General features: G+C 37.5%; 1 protein-coding gene across 1 annotated transcript in view; it reads left to right on the top strand.

Moving 5' to 3' along the window:
* Positions 1 to 24,713, top strand: part of MAPK11 (mitogen-activated protein kinase 11) — a 32,079-nt gene extending 7,366 nt beyond the window's left edge. Inside the window, exons 2-12 of the mRNA XM_059471954.1 lie at positions 5,849 to 5,978; positions 6,904 to 6,962; positions 8,059 to 8,170; positions 10,447 to 10,476; positions 10,611 to 10,658; positions 12,935 to 13,049; positions 13,173 to 13,244; positions 14,836 to 14,915; positions 18,235 to 18,313; positions 19,873 to 20,046; positions 23,264 to 24,713. Of these exons, the coding sequence (XP_059327937.1) occupies positions 5,849 to 5,978; positions 6,904 to 6,962; positions 8,059 to 8,170; positions 10,447 to 10,476; positions 10,611 to 10,658; positions 12,935 to 13,049; positions 13,173 to 13,244; positions 14,836 to 14,915; positions 18,235 to 18,313; positions 19,873 to 20,046; positions 23,264 to 23,337 (973 nt within the window). The 3' untranslated portion in view covers positions 23,338 to 24,713. The remainder of the gene's footprint in view (positions 1 to 5,848; positions 5,979 to 6,903; positions 6,963 to 8,058; positions 8,171 to 10,446; positions 10,477 to 10,610; positions 10,659 to 12,934; positions 13,050 to 13,172; positions 13,245 to 14,835; positions 14,916 to 18,234; positions 18,314 to 19,872; positions 20,047 to 23,263) is intronic.
* The last annotated feature ends 2,557 nt before the right edge of the window (positions 24,714 to 27,270 follow it).

Here is a 27,270-nt window from a genome sequence, read left to right as displayed (position 1 = left end):
ATTAACAGTCATTGTACTAAAACCAAAACCATTGATGCTACTGATCAGCATGGTGTGTTGGAAACATATCCAAGTGAGGGGATGTAATTTTTACAGTACAATCACCTGTCATCATCAAACAAGTGGGTTTTTTTGTCTAATTAGAAGATTAACATGTAGTTTCAGAGCTTCCCATTACATCCTCATTCTGTTTTTTCTTGCCACCATCTAATTTTTCTTTATGGTTTCCTTTTGATGCACATATATGTTGTGATTTGTATGGTTTAGCAAACAAACCTTACAGCTAGCTCTCGGGGAGTAAAAATCACCAACATGAACTTGCAAAACAGTAACAAAACATTTATAAAGAAGAAACAAATTAACCATTTCCTGGGTTTACTTTACTGCCCAACTCAAAATGGCTTTGGGTAGCTGTTTTCTGTTCTCTTCCTTCACTGCCAATAGCTGATATGATCCTTTGCCAGTATTGGATGGATGCTGTGTGGGGTTTTTTTCATGGCTCCTTCACGTCTCAATAAAAAGTAGGTTTTTATTTAAATTAAAAATAAATAGAAATGTATGTTTTAAAGAAGAAGAACAAGATAGGTAAATCCCAGAAGACGAAGCTCACAAACAAAACCTTGCAAATAAAAAATAAAATCACATGTTGTTCGTGTGATTACTTTTCACTTACGTGACATTTATGAGAAGTGTAAAAAAGTGTTGTTATTCACTGTAGTTCTAGGAACCCAAACTGCAAGAAATTGCTAGAAGGTGTCCCAGGGCAGGGTTCCTGTGGTCCCTCTTTTGTATCTTACTTGCCAGTGCATGGTGCCATAAGAGCTGCCTCCATCAGTGAAGAGATTCTCTGAGTGTTGACCCTTCTTCAGTTCTTTCCCCTTCAATACCTGCTCACACAGACCCTTCTGCTATTTGTTTTTCTCAATAACTTAGCATCTTCCAAATTAAGAGTACATCTGTCCACAAGGAAGTTCATGTCACCTTCAGTGGAAGGAGTCATTGGGTACTTGAAAGGGTGCTGAGATCTGCAGATAAGAATTCAAAATTGTGAACCTGTATTTTGAGCATGAATTGCCTTTTTGGGGTTTTTCTTTCTTTTTTGTTGTCTTTCTCTTAACAGTTACATGTAATGGGGAATTTTTGCATGTTTTGGAGGAATGTGACCCAATGAAGGAAATAAACTCATGCTGCAGTGAAAGAAACAAAAGTAGATACCTGGAACAATATGGGAAATACCCGGTGTCACTGTCACATGTGCTGTGTCCAGCATTCTCTCCAAGTTTTGGTATAGTGTCCAGCCAGTAGTCAAACTTCTGATGATATAAAGGTAACAGCCTTGCAAGCTGAGATACTGAATTATATTTTAAAAAATCTGAGAAGTTAGTCTTGTGGTTTTTCCACCTAACCCCAAATCAGTTGCTTAGATTGCATAGACCTAAATAATTTTTACAGCTATAATGCCAAAAGACTTTGTAGACAATCAAAATCTTGTGGTTATCCAGAGTGAAGGGATGGAACATTGAAGGGATGGAATATTGTCTGACACAAGTAACCTACAGCAAACAGGAATGATTCTGGAGACACCACACTGGCACCATGGACAGCCAGCTTTGGGTCACACCTTCATTCCGCATCAGCTACATCTGAGCTGGCTCCAGGAATGAAGAGAACCTGTAGACTGAATGCTGCATTCAAGATTAACTTTTTCCAGGCACTGTGGGTAGGGCAGTGACCAGCTAGTAATGTTCTCTGAGCCCAAAGCATTAGGAATTTCAGGGACTAGCTATAGTTCAAGGTGACCAGCTGATCCCAGGAAGGATTCTTCCTGCATTCAATCCTGGAGTTTACTAAATCGGATCCAAGTTGGCTCCATGTGGGGTTTTTAAGATCAGGCTCCTACAAACAGCCCTCCAGCTGCTGAGGCAAATCTGATCCCAAAGACTAAGCAGCCACAGGTGAATGGTGTGCTTCTAGCCCCAAAATCCCTGAGGGGTCTGAGCAGGCTGCACACATGAATGGCCTGTCTGTCCAGTTTTACTGCTCTGCAACCACAGAGGATAAACTCTGTGGGTACTAGGGAAATTACTGTATGTACAGCCATAGTTATAAACAGCTACCAAAATCCATATCTCATCAAAAGTTATAATGTTATCTTGAGGCTTGAAGGTTATCTTGAGGTTAAAATCCCATGCTTTCTGCCTCTCAAGTTTTTGAACTGCAGTAGCTCCCTGTCTTCAAACTTTTCTCTGAAATCTTAAGAACTGGGAAAATGTGCACAGAACTAAAAATTGATATTTCATCTAGAGGAACTTCAATAGAATTATTAAATATAGGAGTTGACAACACTAAAAAGGTGAGTCTAATTTAAGCAATGATTGAATATCACACTAAACCAAAGTCTCTAATCTGTGTGAAAATTATGCCATCCCAGCAGAGTCATGGCTTTTTATCCTTGATCTTGAAAAGGAGAGACAGCAAAAAATGTGTCTTAACTCTGATGGGTTCTGGGTCAAGAGCAATCATATCTGAAAAAGATATTGGTATGATTGTTACAAAGTTGTTTCTTGTTAACTAAAAAGATAGTGTAATTCTATTTCTTTCTAAATTATGATAGAAAGCCTGTCTAAAGCAGTTATTTGGCATCATGATTACATTTTATTATATTTTGTTCCAATTGTTAAATTGTTCTTATGTCAACACATTAAGTTTAATTTTTTTTTCTGAGGTGGAGTGGACAGGAGTGAGCAGGCAGCAGTGTGGCACTTTGCCAGCTGTGGTTAAACCATGGAATAGGCCTCTAACCCTTTTCTTCCTGTTAAATCAAAATAGTTATCAGCATGGGTTTGGGGGGTTTTTAAAAAGCAATTTTCAGTCATTTTAACCATGCTGGTTACAGGCCCCCAAGGAAGGATTTACAGGTGCCAAGCACAGGTGTGCCTGTATTTTTGCTTTGGCTGGAACCAGAGATGTCCTCTCCAGAGACATCTGAAACTCTACTCTGAAAGCTGAGCATTCGTGGGGAAATCACAAAGAAAGGGAAGCAACTCCTCCTTCCTTCTATCACCTAATAGTTTACCCAGTGGCTGATGAGGGATTCAGGGGACAAACCAGATTGTAGCTATGATGATATAATAGCAAGACAGAGATCTAGTCTAAAAATGTGATCACAGAGGCAGTAGCAGAGATCACATATACAAGTTCTCCTTGAATCTGACAACCAAGACAGTTCAAACAACATGAAACATATTTTTGAATGCTTTACTGTTAATAACTTGAATTATGATGATGGTAAACCAGGCAAGGAAGGAGTCTGAAGGCATTAGCTCTGATTATAACTTTGGTTAGTTGAGTGTGGAAGCACTCATTTAAACCAAGTCAGTCCCTGGCCTGTGCAGCTTCGATTCATGATTTCCTGTTGGAGGTCTCAGAATTCAACTTTCCTTTCCCTTTTCACTTTTCCCTTTTCCTCCTCTATCCTTATGTGATTCCATCTTTGGTCTAAAAAGCTGCTGTCATAAGAATTACTGAAGCTAAAAAAATTGTGCTTTGTATCATCTGAAAGCTTTGCAGCCTTGAGTCATATAGAAGATAAAAAGCAATTCATCTTAAAGATCAGTGGTTTTGAAACCACTGAAACTCACATTTGAACTTAGAATTGGGAAGAGAGTGATGTTTATCATGATAACGGGCTTAAAATCTAATTCTTCTTAGCCTTCTTGTGTAATGTGTACAGTATTTCACAGACTGGTGCAAGCATGAGTGGGAAGGCTTATGAATTACCAGAAAAGCTGAGATGTTAAGCAAACTGTTTTTTTGAGCAATGTTATTTATTTACCTGGATAAACATTTCCTTTCCCCCAAAACTGGAAAGACTGTAGTCAGTGTGCATTTGTGAGACTTGGCAGTGTTCTCCAGTCGCTTTGTTGCCCATGGCTAAACACAGGGCAATTACATCTAATCTTTGTTATATTAGAAGCTAAGCATTGGCTTCCTTTTTATTTCTTTAGATTTATTTTTGCAACCTTCATGCTTTCCTTGTGGCTGGTCAAGTGGAATTTAAAATATTTCTGTTTGTCAGTTCTTTTCACACTGTTTGTTCCTTAAGCTGCTCCATGTAATTAAGCCACATATCCTGAATAACTCAGTCCCTGCCCCATTGTTGGAATGAGTTTCTCTGTTGTATCCCTTCCATCCACTCATCAGAGTGATTCCAGTCTTCTCCTCGTTCCTATGCATTCTTGCTTCTGCTCGGGAAATGCCCTTTCTGAGGTGCTCAGCAAAACCACAGCACTCTGCACCTTTAAAACTTGGCAGAAGATCAGCTTCTGTGATGCTTGCAAAGAACTAGCTAAGTAATCTGCTTATCTATGTCATTTATCTCATGAGTGACACCCTCCTTCCACAGAGCCTACAGGAAACTTGTTAATTAGATCTACTTGCTTCTATTCTGTCTTTATGAAATTCTGGCTTGGCCTCGTGGAGGTTGGGTTATTTCTAGGACAATCACCTTTTGGATGCCACTGTTCTTCCTGCATGTTGAATTGTATCCCTTGTTTCTTCTGATTAGCACCATCAGCTTATCCTGCAGATAGAGGTTTTGCTCTTCACTTGGCTCTTTGTGACTTTAGCATAGCACCAAATATGTGTCAGAGTCCACCTATTTGCAGCTGACTGTAGGCTCTGTGTATTAAATTGGAAGCTACTCCAGGCACCATGAGTGGTTTTTGTCTCTAGCAGGTGTGTTCTACAACAATTTGTGAGAGTGTTTAAAACACTGCAGAAGAAGTTAATAGCATTTTCTGTGACTGTTGACATTCTACTCCATGCATTTTTCATGTTGTTTAATTTTTGTGTTTGTAATTCCAAAAAAGTTCTGTAATAAGATAAATGTGTGGGAAGAGTCTTAATTTAGTTAGCGCTCTCTAGCAAGTACACATAGTGTTATCCACTCTTTAAACTGAGAATTTCTAGGTATTTTAATTGAACACAATTACTTAATAAGTAAGAGTAACAACTGAAAGAAATTTTTTTCTTCTTAACAGGAGGTTACAGTGTCTTTTTATAATTGTACTATGTAGTGTACTATGTATGAAGTAATACATACAGGGATCATTTTTACCCCTGTGCTACATATCAGACATCTGTTTGTGGCTTGTGCTTGTCATGTCTTTCTAATGCTCAAAAAAAAAGAGTGGGTCTCCCTTGCTTGCAAATATTGATTATATACTTAGTGTCCTCTTCAGCAGGGCACCTCCATCTGTGGGACATTAAGCACATGCTGTGGATATGTGGGCTGGAGTATGAGACATGCCCGTTCCTCACTTGTTGGGAAAGGCATGGGCATGATTATGTCAGCATCCTAACTTGATACCTGTTTGGGGACATTGTCATCTATCAAGCTAATGGTTACCTAATAATTAATATTCATAGATACAAAGGCAGTGTTCCTCTAATTAGTAAAGGTTCCAATTTGCTCAGTAAGAACAAACTTCAGTTTGAATCCCCATATTCCCTACGAGCCCTGCCTTGGAGCTGGAGGCTGGAGCTGCATGAGTGGAGCTAATTGTCTGGTTACTTTTCCTGCCATTTGGGGAAAGGGCTGCCTGGGGATGGGTCCTGAACAGTACCATGAGCATTAGTAATTTGCTATGGAAAACAAGGGACCTGTTTTGAAATACTTGGGAGTTACTGCTGACTAAGCACCCTGCTTGCAGTCCCTGAGTAGAAGGTGAAAGAGGGTGAAGAAAGGGGTAGGAGCCCTCAGGAGACTGCAAGTTCCTTCTGTGAACTGGTGGAGAGCTTTGCTGTAGAACATGCCATCATTGTGGACTTTCTTGCCCTCTTTCAGCTCAGCTTATGATACCAAAACAAGACAGAAGGTGGCAGTGAAAAAGCTCTCAAGACCTTTTCAATCGCTTATCCATGCCCGGAGAACCTACCGGGAGCTTCGGCTGCTTAAGCACATGAAGCACGAGAATGTAAGTGGAGAGTGAGTTCTTCCCTTTGGATTGACCTTACAAAAGTTTACAATAGAAGCTTAATTTCAGTTAGGTACAATCTTTTTCAAAAAGGTGCATGCAACTGTCTAGCTACCCAAGATACCCAGACCTAGCCACCTTGGGTGTCGTGAAGTCACTGGAAGCTTTCAGCAGCACACTGCATTTTTATTTTAAAAATATCTAATGAAATCTTGAAGGTGAGGTTAAAGAAACTCAAAACAAGTCATCGTACTCTTCTCTAATAAAGTAATAAAAGTATTCTGTTCACTACTGTTGAAACATCTTGAAACATCAGCCCAGGAAAAAAAAAGACCCCACACCTCAAACCTGCTTTTGCTGAATGTGGATTCTGTTGAGAAATTAGGGGCAGATAAGTCTTGTTGCAATTGACAACAGTGTAATAGTTAAATGAAAGGCAGTAGACCTTCAGATCTCACATTACTAATTAATGGTCTAAGTTTATGTGGTAAACAGTTGATTTCAGTGGAGCATCCACTTGCTTAAAGGTAGCTTGATGACTTGAAGCCTGAATAAAATATGGTTGATTGAAAAATATCCTGGAGAAAGAATAAAAAGTTTAATGAAAACAGACCAAGAAAGGTGATGAAGGTGTGCATAATCTAAAGTATAACAATTGTATAAGGCATGTGTCAGCTTTTCTGTAATGAGACATTACTTCTTCTGCCTTTATTTTTTTTTACTCTTCATAATTAAGATTGTAATTAAGATGGCTGAGGTGATACCTTTATAGATCACCTACTATGTCAATTTTCAGTATAACCATATGTCATATTTTTGTAAGTTTCATCCTGAAAATGTTGAGCACTGTCAATACAAATCACATGTTGCTTTACAGGTTTGTAAAAATAAAATGTCACTTCTTGCCCCTTCTCTCACCTTACAGGTTATAGGACTGCTTGATGTTTTTACACCTGCAACATCAATAGAAAACTTCAACGAAGTGTAAGTAAAATTTTTTAAATCATTCTGACTACTTACTAAGTAAATACCATTCTGCTTTTAAAAAGGAAGAACATACATTTCTAAAAGACTTTCAGCCACAGTCAGCTTTGTAAAAATCTTTTTGCAACTTTTCCACAAAAGAGGAGGCAGGGAGATAGACCTCATTTTTGTACTTTTCTAAATGAAAATTTAAATTATTTAAATTAGATTAAAGGTGTATGGTAAATTATTTAATGCTGCATAAATGCCAATAAACTTAAAACCTTTTCACTTCAACTGTGTGTTTGTAAACTGTGGGTTATTTGTTCATACATAGATGGCAGAGTTCAGGAATGCAGGAAGGTGTTCTGTTAGTTAACTGACACAAGGTAAATTTAGGCTAGACTCCTGGCTAACCTAGTACCAGGTATATTTTGGTGTGACTCAAACATATGATTTATGCTGATTTCCTTTTGGTTTACATAATTGTATAAGCACTTAAGTAAACAATTTAGCAGAAGAAATAGTAATTAACATGTTTTTGTCTCTGTGGAAATTAGTGACCAAACCCCTTTGACTCTGGGGCAAAATTACACGAATGGGAATTGGGTATGACAGATGCATGCTTTTGTTCCAGCTCTGTACTTGGAAAATAATCAATGTTTCTGCAAAATTTGTCAGAAAATAAAACTTCCAGTGGGAACAGAGAGGGAAGTTACACAAAACACTCTTATTTCTGCCTCTCTAATATTTCCTTCCACCATCAGATATTCCAGGCCCTTGCAGGTCCTGTGGTTTTGGTGGCTCAGGCTGCCACTTTGATGTTGGGTGAGGCTTCCTCTTCATCAAAAAATGTGTTGCATGTATCACTGCTGTAGTGTGTCATGGAGAAAACAGAGATAAAAGCTTCTAATATCCTGCAAGAATTTTTCTTTTTAATTATATTAAGTCTCATAGTAGTGATTGCATTATTAGAACTCACAGATGATTTAAAGAATATAAAATGTGTTAATAGACAGTGGAAAAGGAGCCTACATGTCCTGGGTGGATACTCTTCTAGAAGAATTTTCTGTGTTGTTTTTTTTTCCTTTTTTTCCCCACTTCTGTATTTTCACAGATATCTTGTGACAAATTTAATGGGTGCTGACCTGAATAACATTGTGAAGTGCCAGAAGTTAACAGATGATCATATACAGTTTCTCATCTATCAGTTACTTCGAGGTCTTAAGGTACTGTCTGAGTCCTGGAATCTAAATGTTGTGGTAATGAGTCAGCAACCTAAATGTTGTAAGGATGGTTGCAATGCTGCAACCTGGATGGTTGCAATGAGCATACTTAAATGCTTTTTTTTTTAATATCTTAAAAGTGCACAACTAGCAATCATTTATCAATTATCAGATAATTTTTTCAACTAGAAATAAACCCCCAAGCCTACCAATGTTTACATGCACAATACATGTGAATACTCCCTTGAAAGTTAACTTTAGATCAATTTAGGTCTATTTCAGTTCCTATTGCAGGACAATAACATGCTATATATTTTCTTTATCCATTTCATATTCTTCAGAATTTTTGAGGCACTATGGACAATATGGAAATAATATGAATAGATAAAAAACAATATGGGAAGTAACTCACATTTGTGCTTTGAGAGGCATGAGGCCCTTTGAAAAAAACACAGTCCTGATTTTTGTAGAGAGTGTCTTGTGGGTGAAGAGATAACCAAGTTAGTTGTGTCCTTTGGGAAATATCAAGGAGTAGAAATTTATCCCAGCAATGTATGATGCTGCACACAATCACTTAGGATTTAGTGTGCCTGTAAAGTCATTATTTCCTTTAATCAAATAAATTAATATTTATACACTTCAATGACACAGGTGATTGGCAATGAATCTACAGCAATTTTTTTTCCAAAAGAATCAGAATATGTATCATTTTGCTGAAGTTTAATATGTAAGTGTCTATAAACAGAAGATGTAGGTAATGCTTCCCGTTACTAGGTGCTAAGCTTTTTTTCAGACCAGTATGGATTTTCCCAGGATAAAAGCAAACAGAAGAGAGAGGTCAGCAGCTTTACTTGCTAACCTAACAGTAATTGATATTTTAGACATGGAAAATAATATGTGTTTGAAAGCAAGCCATGGTAAATACTGGCTCTGAAATATTATTACATGATTTTCTTATGAAATGATTTTCAGCAAGTCACCTTGTGCCTGAGACAGTAATTCTTATTCATGCATGCAGGTTCCATCATTTTAAGAACAGATTTTAGTGAATAAAAATTGCACAACTGAGCCCTTAATTGCTTTGTCTCATTTATGTGAGTTAATAGCTTAGTTAGGAAGATGGATTCTGGCATTAATTATCCTGCTTGTGGTTTTGAATATAAGTCTCTGTTGTGTCAAAGCTAAATAATAGTAAGAATTGTGCTCTAAGTGAATATTAATTTCAGAAAAGCACTCAGGTGCATTTCTGGGTCTGTTCCAAAGGGGAGAGGTTGCTGGTAGCTCCTCTCTTCTGGAATTGAAATTCTCATGAAATTCTCATGTCTCATTAGCAAAAGAACATTTGATCCTGTGTATGACTGCTTGGTGGCACCAGGAGGGGCTGCTGTGGTTGTCTCAGCAGAGCAGGGACACAGTTCCTTCTGTTGATAGCAGTGTTTTGGCTTCCTCCATTCAGCTGCTTGCAGCTGCTGTGAGAACATTGAGAGGTGGCCCTGCCTTCTGATAAACAGTTCTTAGGTCTGGAACATGAAGAATGCCCTTGTGTTCTCTTTGGGTTTTCCCAGTTGCTATAGAGTTTTTGTGTTTAATCCCTTCCCCTCAAACAGGTGAATTCCCCTCTAGAGAATAGAAGGTTTTCAAGGCCCTGCTTATGCTGGTAGATAAGATCATAGATAAACTTGCTGTTAATCCTAACTGGAGAACAATAGGCAATGACAGAGTAAGCTGTTCTAATTTTTTATTTTAAATGTTTTATGTAAAATAGCAGACACACAAAATAGCCACTTAAATACCACTTTGCAAGTGGACCTGAAGCAATGCTGTGGCTTTGGGGGATATTTTGGTCACTGACCTGTCCCAGAGTGCAGGTGTGGCTGCTTCCACCCACATCAGTGTTCACAGTATGGGGAGGTGGATTTATATCCTGTAGGAGTCAACCATGCTGCTCCCTAGGCCACTGCTGATCAACATCCAGGGAAGGCTGGAACAAATTCCAAATTGGTAGAAGACTTTATACAGAAGAATCACTGAGTGTGCTGCCTTTCATGGTGAAATCTAGTCTTCATGGTTACCTTTCTTGAAATATCCAGTTCTGGATAAGACAAAACAGGAAGGTTTTGAAGTTTGACATACCTCTGATCTGTAAACATGGTATGACGTAGGTATTTTCTGTATATAAAACAGTCTCAGAAGCAAAAAAACAAGACAAGTGGCTTTCTTTGACCTCCCTTCACCTCTAACTTCAAATCTTACCCCTTTTGTTTTGTTTTGTTTCACAGTATATTCACTCAGCTGGAATCATCCATCGGGTGAGTTCAGTCTTTGAGGTAATGAAGATTAATGGAATGTGTCCCTCTGTGCATCAGATATGTTGCTAAGACATAGTTAGAATATATTTTAAAAGGCTGAAGTAGTACTCAACTAATTCTGTGTTCTGCCACAGGACCTGAAGCCCAGTAACCTAGCTGTAAATGAAGACTGTGAATTGAGGGTGGGTATCATGCTGTTGTAACAGAGTGTTGTGAAAAGTCTCAATATGACAGTTTTCTAAGAAAATGTTAGTTACCATTCTTATGGCTCATTCCATTAATTTCAACTGTTTGCTACTTGCCCATTTCTGTGAACATTTTTTCCCAAATGTTGATTCAATATGAATACAAATATCTTTGCAAAATCCCTATGTACGCCACAGATGGTACAGAGATAATATTTGGTCTCTGAGTGAGTACTTAACTGAGGATATCTTGAGAGTCTGACCTGTTATATGTGTCTGCATCTGCCGTGTATACAACTTGTAACAACTTTCATTTTTGTATCTGTAGAACATCCAAGCTATATTAAATAATGGTGACAACAAAGATACCAGTATTACCAGTTACAGGCAGTAAGAAAAAGAAACAAAAATCCCCAACCAACCAAAAAGAACCCTATAATCCTTGCTTCCCAAATGCTATTTTGATGTACACCTCTATATAGATACAACTCTTGGTGTGTCTGTGTGATATGATACTGTGTAGTAACATGAGACTCTGGAGAAGGAAAAGATGTCTTGGAGCTTTCTAAGCCTTTAAGCTTAAGAATGAGAAGTTAAACATTTCTCCATGACAGCCAGAAACATCTTTATTCCTGTTTCTAAGACTCTGATGTAATCACTTTATCCCAGCTGCGAGGGATTTAAGAAAAGACTCCAAATACCACAAGATCAGCAAAAAGCCACAATAATGAGTAAGAGCAGTGCAGTTAGGTTCCTGCACTAATCTGGATCTGTGGTGAGAAAGTGTAGTTCCTGTTTGATTTAGTGACACTTGCAGATGCTCAGCAAGTTTCATGATTATCTCTTAAATGTCTTCATGCATGTATGTTCAGCATCTGTGAAATTTTGTGGGTCATCTGTGTTTGATCATGTACTGTATTTTTGTACTGGAAATAAAGGAGACTTTTTCTGGTTTTTTTCTATTATTATGAAATCTGTGCAGCTCCCTGTCTAGCATTTGTTACACTGCTCTCTGCTTTGTTTTTATTTTTAGCTTTACTTCCTCAAATTATTTTTAATAGGACAAACTAGTGGATATTTCCAAGTACTAACAAAAAGGAAATAGAAGCAAGGAGAAGGAAAGTGTGTGTGTATGCACATTTGGTGGAAGGGATCAGCTGTTAAGGAAAAATATTGCCAAAATCCTTATAAAAATAAGGGCATTAGTTTTTGTGTTTCACACCATTACTTCTGCTTGTTTGCCTCATGCATTTTTCTTCACTTACTTAAGAAATAAATTATGCTTTTCAACTATACTGGAAGTAAAGATGTTAATTGTTTATATCTTAACGTTTTTCTTTAGGCTTTTTATATCTTTTAATTGGATTATAACGGAGGAATTTTGAATTATACTCTTGAAGTTCTCCTATTCCCTGTGAAAAGGATTAGCCATCAGCTTAATAAATAATCCTGGATCTCATCACAGGAGATACTCAATGATCTTACTCACATTTCTATGTGAAGAGATGCTGGCTAGCCCAGGTGACTGACAATAGGCTCAGACTTTACCCTTCCAAGGCAATCTCTCTTAGAGCTAGGGCAGGACATAGACTAACCAGAGAACAGAACAGAAAGCAAGGAAATGAGCTGAAAGTTCAGTTGAAATAACTTCCCATCAGTGTAAACTTAGCAAGGGAAAGCATCTGGAGGGGAACACTTTGCAACCAGCCTCTTTTGTTTTGGTGGTCAAGTTCTGCTGAAAACAAATGAAGTGTGATTTAAATTTATATTGTTACACAGGATATACATTTCTCACCTAGTGGCATCAGGATAATGTGTGAATTGAGTATATGCTTAGACATAAGAAAATTAGACAACAGAAATTCTGCACATTTGTGATCAGCTTATTTGGTCTTTAAATGGCCACTGGCACTTGCTGTCAGCGTTTTACACAAACACTCCCAGCTGATTATAATAATATTTCATTTTTTATAGCAACAGTGTTTATTTTTAGTAAATTAATGTCAGTGGAAAACTAAACCCAAGGCAAAATATAAAGTCTGCCTTGGAGAACAAAGCACCAGGTTCATTACAGTGGAAATATCTTCAAGCAGCACCAGAGGCTGCACAGATACAGCAGGAGAGCAGATGAGCTCGTCTGCAGAGTGCTGCTGTCCCACTTCACTGATAGTGAGGGACTACGGAAAACTCAGTAATGATTAATGGGAAAATCAGGACCTATAACAAAAGTGTAAGGGGTTTTAAAAAATTATTATTTTATTTTTATTCTGTAGATTTTAGACTTTGGTTTAGCTCGTCAAACTGATGATGAAATGACTGGATATGTTGCAACAAGATGGTACAGAGCTCCAGAAATTATGTTAAACTGGATGCACTACAATCAAACAGGTAAACTGTGAAGGCTTGTATTTTGCTACAGCTGGATGTAGTGATAGTTTTAAACCAAGAAACAGCTGTGTTTAAGGATCTCTTTGTTTCATTGTGCACATTTCTGTCTCTGTTTTTTGGCAGTTGACATATGGTCAGTTGGCTGTATCATGGCAGAGCTATTGAAAGGAAAGGCTCTATTTCCAGGAAATGATTGTATCCTTAATATAAAACTTAAGATTGAACTAAAAAAATACTCTCCAATTCTTCCTTTTTTTTTCCGAAGGACTTGAGTGTTTCTATGGACATGGTTTTGAGGTAACAAACTTGTAAAAGAATAAACAATTTGCTAATCTTTCAGTTCAGTGTATATGACAACTGAATATGAGACCCACTGGTAGGATAAAAACCAGTAACAGATGTTCTTAAACAACAAAAAGTTACATTTATTCTTTTGTGTATCTGTGTTTAAATAATAACCTAGTTACAACAGGGTAGATTTCCTCCATGTGTGGATCTTATTGAAATAACATACACTAAAACTGAAGCTGAGTAAAGGCATCATTTTTTCATCAGCTAATATGATTTAACAAAATAGAACTGCTTTTAGGCTGAAAGTTCTGGAAAATGCAAATGAGTTAACTTTTAATAATAAGTGAATTAATATCTCTGTTCTGTCCTGTTATATTAAAAGAAGCCAGTAGCTCCAGAAATGCCACAGGACCAACAAAGCCCTTTCTTTTTTGCAGCACTGTGCTGTGGTCCCTGATAGAGCATCAGGTATTTCCACTGGCGTTTCCTGTGCTGGCAGGAGCAAAAAAGAGATGTTTCTGAGGAGAGCAGTAAAATAATAAAAGGAAACTGAAGAAAAACCCATAATAAGGAATGAGGAACCAACTGCATCGAGCTTTTATTATGAGAAACAAGAGTACATTTCTTCTGTATTTACATTTCTTGCTACTCTGAAACCCCTCCAAAAACACTTCTGCTAGTACTTAGCTGTTGCTGGGTGCAAAGAATTATGACACTAGAATTGCCTGAAATAATCTTAAGAGAGCTGAGACCAAGTCTCCCCACTGACCTTCTGTTGTGCTCAGCATCATTAGGCTCTATTGTAACCACAGGCATTCTCCAGGTATATCATCATCAGGACATGACTTGTCCTCAGAGTGTTTGATTACATGATATGTTGGTATTGAACAAATCAGTAAATATAGTTCACAAGAAATAAGATTTTTTTTGTTGTTATAAAATATGGTCTACAACTATATGATTATATCAATTTAAATAAAGCTGTAAAATAATCTTGAGTCTCTACAAAAAAATGTAATATACTTCACAGATCCTAGGTGGCAATGAAAAATGAACATTTTCAAAGGTCTTAATCTTGAGACATATATAAAACAAATTTTTAAAGGTGCCAAATGATAACTTTTCACTTGCCCGTCTTCAGATTAGTAATTTAGGCCTATCAGCTTAAAATAGCCTATCATAATAAACTGATTTTCAGAAATCCCTCAGATCACTGAAATATAAATATGCTATTAATATTAAGCTGAAGAATGTATTAAATTGGGAACTAGGACAGAAAAGCAATACTGACATACCTGACAAGTTAATATAGTACAGTAGAGAATCTGGTACTCCAGGACTAGGTTTAAGCAGGTATGAATTGATATCCTTCCGTGAGCTATGGGGGAATTATTTTGCTGAATGGTTTTAAGCATCTTAGTTACATGCATGGAAGCTCATTAATTGTCTAAACCCAGAAGGACTGTGTGCTGTTCATTTCCCTGAAATTATGCAGATATTGATCAACTGAAGAGAATAATGGAAGTTGTGGGCACGCCCAGTTCGGAGCTTCTGAAGAAAATATCATCAGAACATGTGAGTTCACAGCTTCATTCAGTTAACTGACTTCCTGTCATTCCTATTCTAACTAGCATTGTATGTCACTGCCTCTGTTACATGGACATTCTAATTTGGAAATGAGGAAATACCTTAAAATTATCTCTGGTTTTACTGCTAGAATGTCGTAATTCAAAAAACATGTTTTTGGAGGCAGCCAGATGCCTTGACTGTCACCTGAATAAATTTTGATACTTGTTCTCATGTACTCAGTTTTTGCAAAGTGTTAAGAAATTAGTCCAAATGATCTTTTTTAGTGCTTGTAATTAAAATATTCTTATAATTTAAAAAATTAAAACTGGTGCTCAGCTCAGAGCAATATATTTCTATTAAATCTGATAATCTGACGTCTCTGTAATTTGTATGCTTTCCATTATTGTAAGGTTTCTAAACAAAGATGTATCCAAATCAAAAAATGTCTGCTCTGCATGAGTGCTCCATTTAGATCCCTAATTTGAAAATCATATTTATTAATCTTTCTAAGTGCTTGCGTGATGTCTAATGTCTTAATAATATTTAGTTAAGAGTGGGCTTTTTAACTTTCCATGTGGCTTCTTTAAATAGCAATCTAGTAAATGACCAATTTCCACTTAATTTCTCTGCTAAAGTGACACTTCAAAGATTCATTGTAAGCAGTAACTGTGGATAGCCAGCTGAGGAATGAGATGTAGTATTGTTTGATAAAGGCAGGTGATGCAGGTGATGGGCATGAGGTAAGAGTTCAGATAAACACCAGCACACAGATACCTCCTAAGCTGCAGCTCTTTTCTTAAACCCCTTCTGTATACACCTCAGACTAATATCAGTGGCTGTTTCTCAGCTTGTGTAAATGTTGATGGGTTTCCTTTGACCTTGCTAATGAATGCACTAGCAGGTTAAGTAAGCAGGAGCAGTCAGAGAGCCAGAGCAGCCCTGTATTTCTGGAAGGTCCAAGCATAGTGAAACCTCTTCATCACAGGCCAATACACAGTCCCAGAGTTTTTCGGTACCCAACACCTAGGAATGGCTGTGGCAGGAGGCTAACTAAGCTTCCATCCTTTTGCCAGAGACTTCATCAACCAACAAATCTCAGACTGTGCTGTCCTAAGCACAGTCCTTGTAGAGCCCTTGTATAGGACACAGACCTAAGCATATGTCCTTATATAGTCTCATAGTTCCTTTTGTAGCCTTTATGTGCTGTTAAGACCTACAGGTTTTGCTGTAACATATTCTCAGAAGCGAATACAAAATGTTATTTTCCCACAACTAGTGAGCTTTTTGATAGTAACACCTTAAATACTTATGGAAATAGTACGTGCTTTGTTCTTTTAATTTCTTGTGTTTTAGAGCATAGCTCAGTGAGGTACAGGAATCCTGAAACTATTTTATTTGGGCTAATTATACCTTTGGAGCACAGGCAGAACACAAAAACCAGGTTAATGAACAGGAGGGCTGCTAGGTCACCTCTGGGCTGCTGCTGCCTGATTAGAGGAGCAATGTCAGATGAGATGCACACCTTGCTTGGAGGTAATTGCCAGCTGCAAGGGAGTTTCTTCATTCTAGTCCTTCTTTACCATGTGGTTTGGCCTTATGTTTAGGTATTTCTTAGTGCAGTTTGCAGACATGGACAATTTTTTAACATTCCTGTAACAGCAATGTCAGAGATTTGCTGAAATGCCAAGTCTATTTTCAGTTAGAAGTAGAGGATTAAAGAACTGGAAACTAAAAGATCAACCTCCTTGGATGCTTCAGCACAAGTTACTGAGGTGTTTGTCAGTGTTTCATGTTAATATGAGTTTAAATGGTAATTGTATTTCAGAATAATTTAAACACTGTGATCTCCTGGTCAGGTTTCTGCAGTGAGTATATAAGCAGAGGGGACAGGCTAGTACGTGCACTTTGATAGGTCTGTTTTGTTTTCAAAGGACTTCTGGGCAAGGTTGGAGGTAATTTTCACTGCATCTTATTCAGTCATGTTAGGATTAGTTGTTGATTAGTTGCTTTTTTCCATGGACCAAGGATGCTTAGTTAGCCTTCTGCAGATAGTGTCCTTCTAACGGGACTGCTAAAATCCTGAGAGACATCTCTATAACACAAACATGTTTTAAAAGGGTTAGGGTTTGTCCAAAGACCAGCTGAGGTTTTTTATGGATTTAGGGAATAGCCATCTGCTCCTTTTTTTGACAATTTCTTTTCAGAATTCCCTGTTCTGTCTGATCCAAATATGCAACCTCTTCTCTTGCCAACCTACCTACCTCAGCCTAAAAATCTGTAGCTCATGTACTGTCAGGCTGACATTTGTGGATCCTATATCCAGGCAGGCTTTTACTAGCTGAGTTTGGATTAACCTTTCATAGCCATAGTGAAAAGGCAAGCTCTTAAATTCTGTTCAACATCTGAAAATCCATTCACATGGAGTAGCAGAATTTCTTCTTTGGTTAGTGAAGCTACGTCTCACCAGAGAAGAGAGATGAGGGAAGGCTACAGATTGAATTATACCACTTTGCTGAGGGTAACTGAAAGATGATTTAGGCTGCATTTTCTGACTGAGCATTACATGCATGTATTCACTGGGGATATACTGCAATGAACCAGTAAGCACAGGTGAAAACTAAAGTGCTAACACTGAAGCCTTAAACCAAAATGTACCTGCTTAAAATTCTCTTGCTTATTGTCCAGTATACAGGGGTGAGTGTTTGAAACAAGGTCATATATTATGGTTTTATGTAAAAAGAATTTCCCATGTAAGAAACGTAAAAAATACAATGTCTGGTTTCTTAGAGCTGATATGGTTACTGTTGAGCAAAACTTAACTGTCGGGAGTTTAGTTCAAGCATGGCTTAAAGAAAAAGGCCACGAAGCCATGCAGCTGAGAGAAAAGTAACAGGTAGCTGTGAAGCAGTTTCAAAGCAGTTTCCAGCCTGACTTCTATAAACAATTAGTCTCTCTCAGGCATCCTTGCATAAACAATAAAGTTCTCAGGCAGTCTTCCCATAACAAAGGTAACATCCTCTCTGGGAAAAGATGGCACCCTGGGAACAGTTATGGAAGTTTTGGGAACCGTTCGTATCACAGTGAGAACACTGGATTTGTTTGATGTAAACAATCAACGGTATTGTAAAACAAAAGGAGTGGTTAGAGTTTTCTCTGTTAGCCTATCGTAAACCTGGATTTTGGAATATGCATGAAGTTAATTAACACTGTTATTTAAAGTGACTGATCGATCAATAAATTCGGAGTTCGATGCATTATAGGATGGTCGTTCTCCCCCTCACTTCAACACTTAACCCTTATCATAAGTATATTAACTTATTTTTAGGCAAGAAAATACATCGAATCTCTTCCACATATGCCTCAGCAGGATTTGAAAGCAGTGTTTCGTGGTGCCAATCCATTAGGTAAGAAAATCAGACTGACACAGATAAAATTTTTCACTAACATAGGGATTCAAGCATTCCTTGTGTTCCTTGCTGTATGATCCCATATAATAATAATGATAATCAGAACAGTGAGAAAAGCATTGCTTAACCTTTCATCCTGAGACGGTTTTCCCATTATGAAGCCTGTGTCTTCTTGTTTCTGATGGAGATTACAGGAACATCCTAAAGGAAAATGGTCCACATAGATGAAAAGCACAAGCCAGCTGTAGATAGCAGAAATAAATAAAAATGTCATGGGGTCTAGATTAGAGACATCATTTCTGGCTCAGGAAGGCCATGAGCTGTAAATTGCTGGCAAGCAGAAGAATATACCAGGAAGTATAGTTGTTTGAATGACCCTTTGAGTATTATTTCCTAGGAATATATGAGCCATTGTTGGGCACAGGATACTAGGCTAAGGCAGACCTTTGATTCTGTGATTGTTTTTCTGTATAATCAATTGGTTCTGCCTTTGCGAAAGAGATGTTTCTGTGAGCTTTTTCTTGTGACATAAAAAGAAGACATTTGAGTCATCAGAGTAATTTCACTGCAGTACCAGGTCAGTTCCATCAAGTGCACATTAAAGGAAAGTATTGTGAATTAAAATGGTTTGGATTCATTTTGTGTATTAATACAAATTTTATTCTTGCAAATACAAGTAGTTTGCAACATTTTCATATTAAAAAATGGGATTTATTTGCCTGAAGTACATGATAGCATGCTACGTATTAATAGCATAAAGGCAAATTAATGCCAATGCTTATATGAAAGCAGGGAAAAAATAGTATTTGAAGTAGTTATAATTTCCATTTAAAAAAATCATTTCAGCCATACAACTCTCTCTTATTTCTATAAGATATTTGAAGTATACTTCAAATGTCAACTTTAAACATATTTTGTTTATGCTGGGTCCTGTGAAGTGGCTTTGGGGTTTTCCTCTGGTCGTTTCATTGGTGCTGCTTATTAGAAGTGTAATCTCACACTTTATTATTCACAAGTTACTTAGCTTGGTCCTGATCAGTGCAAACTTAAGCACACAAAGCACAACATAGGATATTACCTTATAAGCACACACGGATCTTTTTAGAATTAAGATATCTGAAGAGGTGAATCAGATCTCCATTTGATTATACTGAGCCTTTGTGCATGCCACAAGCAAACCAGAAGCTTCCTTCAGCTCTCTTTTGTACTCTCAGCACAAAATCTTCAAAACTTACTTGTTATGTTGCCTAAATTTTGCCAGTAATATTAGTTGTGTTTAAGGTGAATTAGTTGTGTTTAAGGAAGAACAAGGTCATAGCTGCATTTAAACTAATCGAAAGTGACAGTAATGGGCAACAATAGCTCAGCCCTTTTTAATGAATTACCATCAAAACTTGTAAATCATCTCATTTTAATGTGAGAATAGATGGTTTCTTTTATTTCACCTTAAACATAGTTTGCCAGTAATATTCGTTGTGTTTAATGAGAATAGATGGTTTCTTTTATTTCCTCGTGGTCTCTTCTGGCTCTGAACTGCATTTCTGGTTTTGCCTTAGCTGTAGATCTTCTTGAGAAGATGCTGATTTTGGACAGCGATAAGAGGATCACTGCGTCGGAAGCGCTCGCGCATCCCTACTTTGTGCAGTACCACGACCCGGATGATGAACCCGAGGCCGAGCTCTACGACGAGTCCATAGAGAACAAGGAGCGAACCATTGATGAATGGAAAGGTATCAGAACTGCATGCACTGCTTAACACATACAGCAGAAGACAGCCTTACTTAAATAACAGTTTTCCTCCATTTCTAGCCAGGGGAACTTGAACTTTTAAGCCTCAGGCAAACAAGTTCATATGTGTGCTTGTGGAATGGACAAGCAGAAAAGCTTATATTTTCTCTCTGGATTTTGCCCTCACCCCCTGCTTCTATCCTCTACTTACTAGATTCCCTGTAGCAGTGAAAGCTTAACTAAAAGCTGATGCTAGCTACAAGGTAATTACACATTCTGTTTTGCTTTTAGTTTTCTAGGTCAGATCCCCAGCTGAAGTAACTGTCCTGGGGGAAGTGACACTACTTGGGATTCTGGTCTAGTTCTGACCAGAACCAGAAAGTAATATTGTCCACATAGATGTGTATTTTGTTAATAATTCTTTAGATAGCAAAGGAATTTGGATTAATAACTACACCATGCTATTGGTCCTGTTTGAGATGATAGTTGGTTTTACTTGGGAGTGACACCCCAAAACCTTTCTTTGATACCTACTGCAACAACCTTCCATGCTTGCAACACAGTCATATTGCACTGCAGTATCACAGAAGTAAGGTGGCTCAACATTAGACTGCAAGGACACTGAAAAGTACAGTCCAATTTCACCACTGTATAATGAGGACAATATTCTAAAAATTCCTTACTAGAGATTTTAAATTGAGATTAATGTTGTAGAAAACTAATTGTTTCTATTTATCAATAAAGGTCTTTCCTTGGCATAAGATGAAATATGTCTTCTATAAAATAAATGTTCTTTTATTTCTATTTGTGTTTTCTGTAACTTTTACTTGGGAAAGCTTTGATAAAAACGTATTATCACAGTGGTTAGGTTTAGGATGAAGAATACTCCCATGTCTTACTCATGCCCATCCACTTGTTTTATCCTGGGCATTACAGGGGAGAAAGAAGACTGTCTATAGCAAATATCTTAAAGAAAGATAATAGTGGGGTTATGGCTCTCTCTACAATAAATCAACCTCCTAGAACCCTGGAAAGGCTTTTGTAGAAGCTGTCTGTACAAACAAGGAGTATTGACTGGCATCACTTACTCCTTACACACGCTCTCCTTTGGCAGCCTACAGCAGCACCCATACATCTTGTTTGTTGAGAGCTGCCTTCATTTGCTGCTGTACTCAGGAATGGATGATTTATTTTCTGCTGCCTTTTCAGTTGCCTGAGTCTTTAACAGGAAAGTTTAACAATTTATGAGTCATGAAGTGGATTTCTGTTTGTGATGAAACTCCATTGAAATTATTTCAGCAACAATCTTAACAGCTTAACGCTTTCTAAACTGAAATGAGGACATGCAGGTGAAATCTCTTGGAAGGCAGTATCATATTATTTATCATTGCATTTTTCTTGTATCATTTTTTACATCATTGACCTTGATGGAACTGCAGGTCCAATTCCTTTATTCACATGTAAAAAAAAGGTGTGAGAGAAAAATCTCCAAACTCGCACAGCAGGTTTGCTGCTTTTCCTTCTTCCCTCTGGCCGTATTTTTATCTTGGGGAATAAACTTTTTATTTTCAAGTACTGCATGTGCCTCATTTAAGTAAGATGAGATAAAATGTTTGTAGTGTTGATGAAATATTGACCCAATTTCTCAAGATGTTGTTGGCATGTTTCTGCTCTTTTTCTGTTCAAGTTAAAAATCAGTGGTGCCTGATCTCAAGGGACTGAGCACCGAAGTAAAATGAGATTTCAGACACTTTGTCTTATACATTATACACTTCAGAGTTTTTTTGGCCTCCATTGCACACTGCTGAGGCTCACAACCCAAGCTCATAGATTTCTTACTGACATGTTTAATCAGTTAGAAAATGTTTCAAAATTTTAGAGGCCAAGAGTATGCTATTCAGAGTTGAATGCCATATATTCTCTCCTTAGATGTTGCTCCAGTAGGACATATCTCTGCTGGGTAGGTGCAGTGGGAAGTGGGTAAAGAATTTCATGAACATAAACCACACAGCCAGTAAGAATGATTTCTAATACAGTTCCTGGTGTGCAATTTGTGAGGACACTGGCTTCTCCAAGTTCAGTCAGCTGTAGCTGCTCCCTGGCTGCCTGTAATTCTATGTAATAGTCATAAGTCAGTCACTCAGAGTCACCTAACAAATCCTCCAATGCCTGGAGTTCTGCACACAGAATTTCCTTCACAGAAATCTCTCACTGAAACTGTACACAGTGGTCCAGCACAACACAACCAGAGCATAAGCAGGATGCAATACCGAGATTTTTTACATATTTTTTTAGAGTCCTAGATACACTTGGAGGCATAGCAGCTGTCTCAGACAGAGTTACGTAATAAAAAAACTAATAGGCATGAGTTTGATATGATTTAAACATCACTGTTTGGAAAACAGAAGTTGGAAGTAATGCCAATACCTGAAGTTAGCCATATGCAAACAGGATTTGTTCCTTAAAAAGCAGCATCTAATTTGAGAAAATACAAAAGAGGTAGCCACTGACAACATATTCCTATAATGTCCAAGGCAGAAAACTGGACGTGACTGTTAGCATGAAAAGATAAAGGGTTATTCCCAAAACATAGCAAGTAACCCATGTTTCTAGCTATTGATGAATATAGAATTTGCTGACGAAAGCTGTTACGTGCTTCTAAGACAAAAAGAAAATTTTTTTCAGAGTACCGTAAAATTAAGTTAGCTACAGTAAAACATTAAAAAAAACAAAAAATCCCAGGATCCTGAGGAATTAGCACAGAATTGCAAATTATATGTAATTGCAAATGATATGTAATTGAAGGCAACTGATTGAGAGATGATGAAGAATGTTTTCCACAGTTAAAAGTGTACATTTTAAAACCTATCTAGATACTTCTAAAGTTTCCATTTTCCATTACACATTGTTGTGTATTGCATTTTGGCAGGTCATCTGACAGGGTAACTGATGTTTTCCTTTCAGAAGCTGTGTGTTTTAGTAATTAGTTGAAGGGGACAGTCATGTTGTACAATAACAGTATTTGTGAGTCTAATTTGTAATCTGAGGTTAAGAGGAGGATTCCTAGTGAATTCAGTCTATTTTTGGATCTGGAAGCTAGAGAGGCTGGATATACAAACTACAGGTCACGTGTATCCGTAGAACTGTTTTGTCTGGAATATTTTTCTTTTGGAGAAAATATCACCTAATTCTTCTCTCTTCCTCACACCCCCTCTACAGAACTTACCTATGAAGAAGTGAATAGCTTTAAACCACCCGACCTAAAAATGGACAGCCTGGAGATAGAACAGTGAATACAGGCAGCTCTGTCTCACCTTGCTGCACTATGAAGACTGTTAAAATATAACCATACAATTTAACCCGCGGTCAGACATAGATTTTACTATCCAAAGATGTTGGAGGAGATGTGGAAAAACAGATGCATTAAACAGAAGCCAGATGTCTGGTTTGGGTGGGGGTGTCTTTTGCCTTGTAATATGAATGTATTCCCAGCTCACAAAGGGTGGTAAAGAACTGCTTCATTCTGAAAAAATTATGCACTGAGTTCTGTCAAGCTATGTGTTCTGCATGTTTCATTTTATCAGTTGTACTGCCAAAATAAAGGTGACCTTTTAAATTAATTTTAAAATTGTACATTTAAAGCATGAATGTATACAAACATGAACAAGAAGTCCATACAAGCAATCTTTTTTTTTTTTTTTTGGTGGCATTTTATCTGTCTGTTTTCGTACTATTTATAGTTAGTGCCTTTATGAAGAGAGGGCGTGGTAGTGAGATAGACAGAATATGCATATGTAGTCATATCTGTGGTGGTCTTACACATGTACTGGATGTCTCTCAAGCAATCTTAACACCAGTTGAAAGTCAGTAAAAATAAATCTTTCTCTTCTCTTGCCATTCAAGTGTGTGTTCTCATTATTTTCCACATCTATTTTTCAATCTGCACAATACCCGTTTGTGAGACAGTTTTCCTTCCCGGTGTATTCCTCACCATGCCATTGCTGGAGTGTTGGTGAATTTGCCTGGGTTTGCAGAAAGGTGCCTTGAAGGTACTGCAGCAGAGCTCTGTAGACTTCTGCAAGCTTCAGCAAAGGCTGTCACAGATGGCAGTGCAGGAGTGCTCAGTTCACAGCTTTGAATTAAATATTCCACATTGTCTTATTTTTTTTCACAAAATCCTTGGGAAAGTAATCTAATAATTGCCATTGGAAGACATGACAAAACAAGGAGAGTCAAGAATTTGTCACATTCTCATTGGAGTTTCTTTTTAAATTTTTAAAGGTTTTCTGACTCTGAAAAGTTGAAAAATTAAATTTAAAAATTGCAGGATATATCAGATACCAAAATTTTTTAAAGAATCAAATTCATCTGATTCCTTCATTATACTGTATACAGCAACATAACATGCATAATACTGTGACAGGAATATCCTTTTGGCACAAGGCCTCTTGTATTGTATTAGCTGTGTCTTTGTACACGTGTGATTCACAGCTGTTTAATGTTTAATTTGTGTCTTGTTCTTGCTGTCAGAGTCTTATTTTAGAGGTGGCTTTTTATAATATTTAGGTTTTCTGAAACTTTTGTCATTAATATTCAATTGTATAGCAGTTATATAAGGTAATGGACTCTACTGCATTTACTTTCCTCTGTATTTTTTCTATGTAAAAAGAAAGGCTTTTTCTTAATAAACAGATTTAAAAACAAAAACTCAAGTCCAAGAACTTTGCTTTTTTCAAAAGTAGAAATAGACATTCCATCCAGAAAATATGTTTCTAATTTATGGACTAAGCGATAGACTGTTTTGGCAATGTTGACCAGTTATCCAACACTTGCAACCAATGAAATGCAGCCACTTGTATTCAGCTTCCCCCAAGGCATGTTAATCTGAGAGTAAATGCCTGCATGAATTTCTTGTGACTCTGTTGAAGTGCTGTCAGCCATTGTTACTTTGGCTTCCTGTGAAGCTGGATGAGGATTGTAATGATCATGCAATGACTGAATTTCATGCTGACTAAAATAGGTGAAAAAGTTCTAAATCTTTAAACTATTTGTCTAACTACATAATGAAAATATTCACTCAGTCATATCTTAAACATTTTTTTAATTTGTTTGTTTGCCAGTTAAAAGTAACTTAGTGCTTTATTTTCTCTGAAGTCTGATATTGAGTTTACAAGCCTATTTGGTTGCTCCATTTCAGTTGGAAGGGCAAAGATGAAGTAAAGAGATTTCACAAGAACTTTTTGTGTCCGACAATAATTAATTTATTATGGGGTTTGTCCCTTCATTGTTAAATCTGGTTTCCTGGCTCTGAGGGTGGCTGTTGTAAAATGCTTCAAAGGATGGGTAAAACTGGTTGCCATAGCTCTGCCACTTGAGGTAGAAAGAAAGTTTTATGTTGCTTCCAAAATTTCTTCTGGCAACTCTGAATCTTCCTCTGAATATTTTCTTTGGCATTCAGAGATGCAGGTTTTTTTCTAGGAGATAAATTATGTAGGAAGAACATGGTCATGGCCGCATTTAAAGTAATCGAAGGTGACAGTAATGGGCAACAATAGATCAGCCCTTTTTAATGAATTACCATCAAAACCTGTAAATCATCTCATTTTAATGTCAAGAAAAACAGTAGGGAGACAGACATCTTTTTCCTAGATGTGCAAAATGAAGGTAATTATTTAGACCTCAAAAACCAATAATTAAAGTATTTTTCTAGAGTAGGTAACCAGCTCCCTTGTGGCAATCCAACATGAGACTATAATTTGATAACTTTATCAGTTTACAACAGCAGGAGAAGGTAATTGGAAAGCCAGTACCCCAATGGGACAGAAAGGTGGGAGCCTTAGCACTAACAATGCTTATCATTTGAACACAGATGGAAGAAAACATTTATCTACCAACTCAAACAGGCAGATGGAGATAAATATAGAGGAGTGAGGGCTTTGTCAGGCTTGGTGAGGCAGATGGCTTAAAAGTAAATTTCAAAAAGTAAATATAAAGCTTTTATAAAAAAGTATTTGCTAAAAATGTCATTAATGAAGGCATTCATTACATGGCCCAAATGTTATTTGCAAACTTGTAGTGGTTTCTGCTTAAACAGCAGGGGTTTCATCTCCTGAGAGCACTGTTACTTTCAGTAGCACATTTGTGCCTTTGCAGGTGCCCTATACATTGCATTTGTGCTTCAGGAGAGCAGGGTAGGTTTTAGCCTACACTAAATCAGGGTACTCTCATCCCTGGCCACCTGCAAAGCACAGAGGGGATGGAGGAGCAGGGCTGGGCTTTGCTCATGGAGGAGGCAGCTCAGGCTTCCAGTGGGCAGGACACAGCTGGTCAATTACCGACATGGTTAGCAATTTACTTTTAATCTGACTTTATTTAATTTCAGCTTTCAGTCACAAGAGCTTGTTATCCGTCCACCTAGTGAATTGAAATCACTTCCAGTATTTATTATCTCACTCTAATCAGGGTTAGTGCAACCCCAAGTCTAGTAATTTTATCATCACTGGCAGCAAACGTTCTTGCAAAAGGAAAATCTTTTGCATGCATCTCAGTCTTTTGACATGCCTAAGTATACACAACACTTTTAGAATCTGCAGCTTTATTTTTTAAGCTCTTTACCTCATCAGCACTGAAACCCAGCAACAGGAAATTGATATGACACAGCCAAAGCAGACAGGAATAAAAAACTTTTAATCTACAATGGACCAACGGAAAGAAAAAACAAGGATAGTTTAGAGGAAAAGCACTGTTTTAGAAGATATCATGTGCCATACCCTGAAGATACAAAGTGGCTACTTGAGTCTGAAATAGCAGGGTTACTAATAAGTTCAAAAATTTATGGGGGGGGGGGGAATAAGAAATTAGGCAATCAATACTGATATATTAAAATAAATACATCATTATCAATCATTACAATAGAGTCATTATTTAGACAGCTTTGTTGCAGAATTCCAGGTTGTGCTCTTGGTGGTTTTTTTGATATGGTATACCAGATGAAAGCAAGAGGGAAGGAAGGTCAGTGTGCTGCAGGATCTGAAACAGCGAGCTCACCCTAAGGGTCAGGAGGGGAACAGCCCTCTCAAGGACAAAATGTTGGCAGCAAAAGAAACTTTGACAGAGGTTGGAAGCAGTCAATACAAAAGTTACTTCCTTCCTTTTTTCCTGTCACATGTGCTCCTGGATCATAGCAAGAAAACAGACCTCCACTTTCCCCACTCCTGGGACCTGGT

This window comes from Ammospiza nelsoni, chromosome 5 (genome assembly GCF_027579445.1).
Source record: "Ammospiza nelsoni isolate bAmmNel1 chromosome 5, bAmmNel1.pri, whole genome shotgun sequence".
Classification (NCBI taxonomy): Eukaryota; Metazoa; Chordata; class Aves; order Passeriformes; family Passerellidae; genus Ammospiza; species Ammospiza nelsoni.
This window is presented reverse-complemented; position numbering and strand designations above follow the sequence as displayed.